Source organism: Camelina sativa, chromosome 20 (assembly GCF_000633955.1).
Source record: "Camelina sativa cultivar DH55 chromosome 20, Cs, whole genome shotgun sequence".
Classification (NCBI taxonomy): domain Eukaryota; kingdom Viridiplantae; phylum Streptophyta; class Magnoliopsida; order Brassicales; family Brassicaceae; genus Camelina; species Camelina sativa.
In genome coordinates, this window is record NC_025704.1 from 7,074,254 (window position 1) to 7,075,924 (window position 1,671).

At 37.7% G+C, this 1,671-nt stretch overlaps 1 protein-coding gene across 1 annotated transcript in view; it reads right to left on the reverse strand.

Moving 5' to 3' along the window:
* Positions 475–1,671, reverse strand: part of LOC104735575 (ribosome biogenesis protein WDR12 homolog) — a 4,427-nt gene continuing 3,230 nt past the window's right edge. The window contains exons 11-14 of the mRNA XM_010494097.2: positions 1,077–1,213; positions 959–994; positions 776–871; positions 475–656 (exon numbers count right to left, since the gene is read on the reverse strand). Of these exons, the coding sequence (XP_010492399.1) occupies positions 779–871; positions 959–994; positions 1,077–1,213 (266 nt within the window). The 3' untranslated portion in view covers positions 475–656; positions 776–778. The remainder of the gene's footprint in view (positions 657–775; positions 872–958; positions 995–1,076; positions 1,214–1,671) is intronic.

The window sequence follows — 1,671 nt, forward strand, 5'->3', positions numbered from 1 at the left end:
AAAAAAAAAAAAAAAAAAAAAAAAAAAAAAGTTTATAAGATTATATCAGTCAGTACTCAGTAGTATACTATAAGTTTCCATTTAAAAACTCGAATTAGCAATGTTGGCCACGTTGGAAAATATGACTCTATGATGAAGTCTGTCTTGGAAAACTCGAAAGAGGAATATGTTGGAAATGCAACATTGGAATCTCATGGGGAAAATAACGAACAAACTTTGTGGAGTGGTTTTGGTTTGGGTCTAAAAAAGATTTTATTTAGGAGCATTTAGGTTTCCATTACATATAAAAATACTCGTTATATCTAATTGCAAGGATTTGGTTCATACATTAGTCGATCCTAAATAATGGTCTTCGTTGCAGTCACACTTATACGTCCAACCGTTGTATTCAGTATTTTTAATGTAAAGGAGGTGTGATCATCTTGGAGATTACTTTTCCGCCAAAGGAAGCATAACAAAAATAGCATGTCAGACAACAACACAAACTAATACAACTTTTTTAATAACCGATAAAATTGCTTCCCAGCACAAGTATAATTTAAGATTCAACATTTCAAAATTGAAGAGTATACAAAACATTAAGGACAATAAGCTTCCCTCCAGTAGAACTTACAACAGTCTCATTCCAAGATAGGGACTCGTTGATCAATATGTTTCTGAATATCACATTTCATGTAAGACAAATAATTAGTCGAGAGATTTTGGATTTCTGATCTCTTATGAAATTGACTAGTGTTTCTTTGTTCCACATTTTCCTAGATTTAGGATTCCATACCTTTTAAGAAATTGCGATTCCGGAAGAAATCCGCAAGTTAGAGTCTGCTCCTCCACTGATTACGTTCTCTCCTTTCCACCAGTCCGCAGATAAAACCTTTCAATCCAAGTATTTTTGCCACCATTAGTAACGAAGAAAAACTATAAGAGTAGACAATCGAAGATAAGATTGTGTTTACTTTACCTTGTCATTGTGTGTCTCGATAATTGATAATGGCCACTGCGAAAGGAAGAAAATTTGTGTCAAAGAGGGACAACTGTGGGTTATATAACGGAAAGGAGTGTGTGTGCTTTGTTATTACAGCGGTTCTGAGATCCCAGAGCATGATTTTGCCATCATAGGAAGCGGAGAGCAAGTGATACCAAGAGCTTCTGTGCCATTTACAGGCGGAAATCCATGATGAGTGTGAAGAGAATTGAAAAACGGGAGCGGATGTTCCTACAGAATTTATCAAACGTGTCATACAAACCCGGTCTGGTAATTTGACTTGGCGTGTATTCGTATGGATCACTCACCTGGCTTACGAGGATCCCATACTCTAAGGATTGGATCTGAGCCCCCAGCAGCTATAAGTGCAGAACCTTCCCCGCCAACATCAACCGTGTTGAGAGCTTTTCCACAGAACTACAATTTGACAGAAACAAACCGGCTCTAAGCTTTGGTGGAAACAACTTAAAAGCACTAATTTTACAACAACGACGTGTCTGCTGTATTAAAATATATGATGAAAAGGAAAGTGAGAAGGCATACCAAGTTCAAAGAATCTTTCCCTGTCTCAACGTCCCATCTCCTTACGGAATGGTCCCATGAAGCGGAATAAATTACATCATGCTCTGGCCAAACAACTGATGAGACACACTGTGTGTGTCCAACAAGTGTAGTCACCGCCTCTCCCT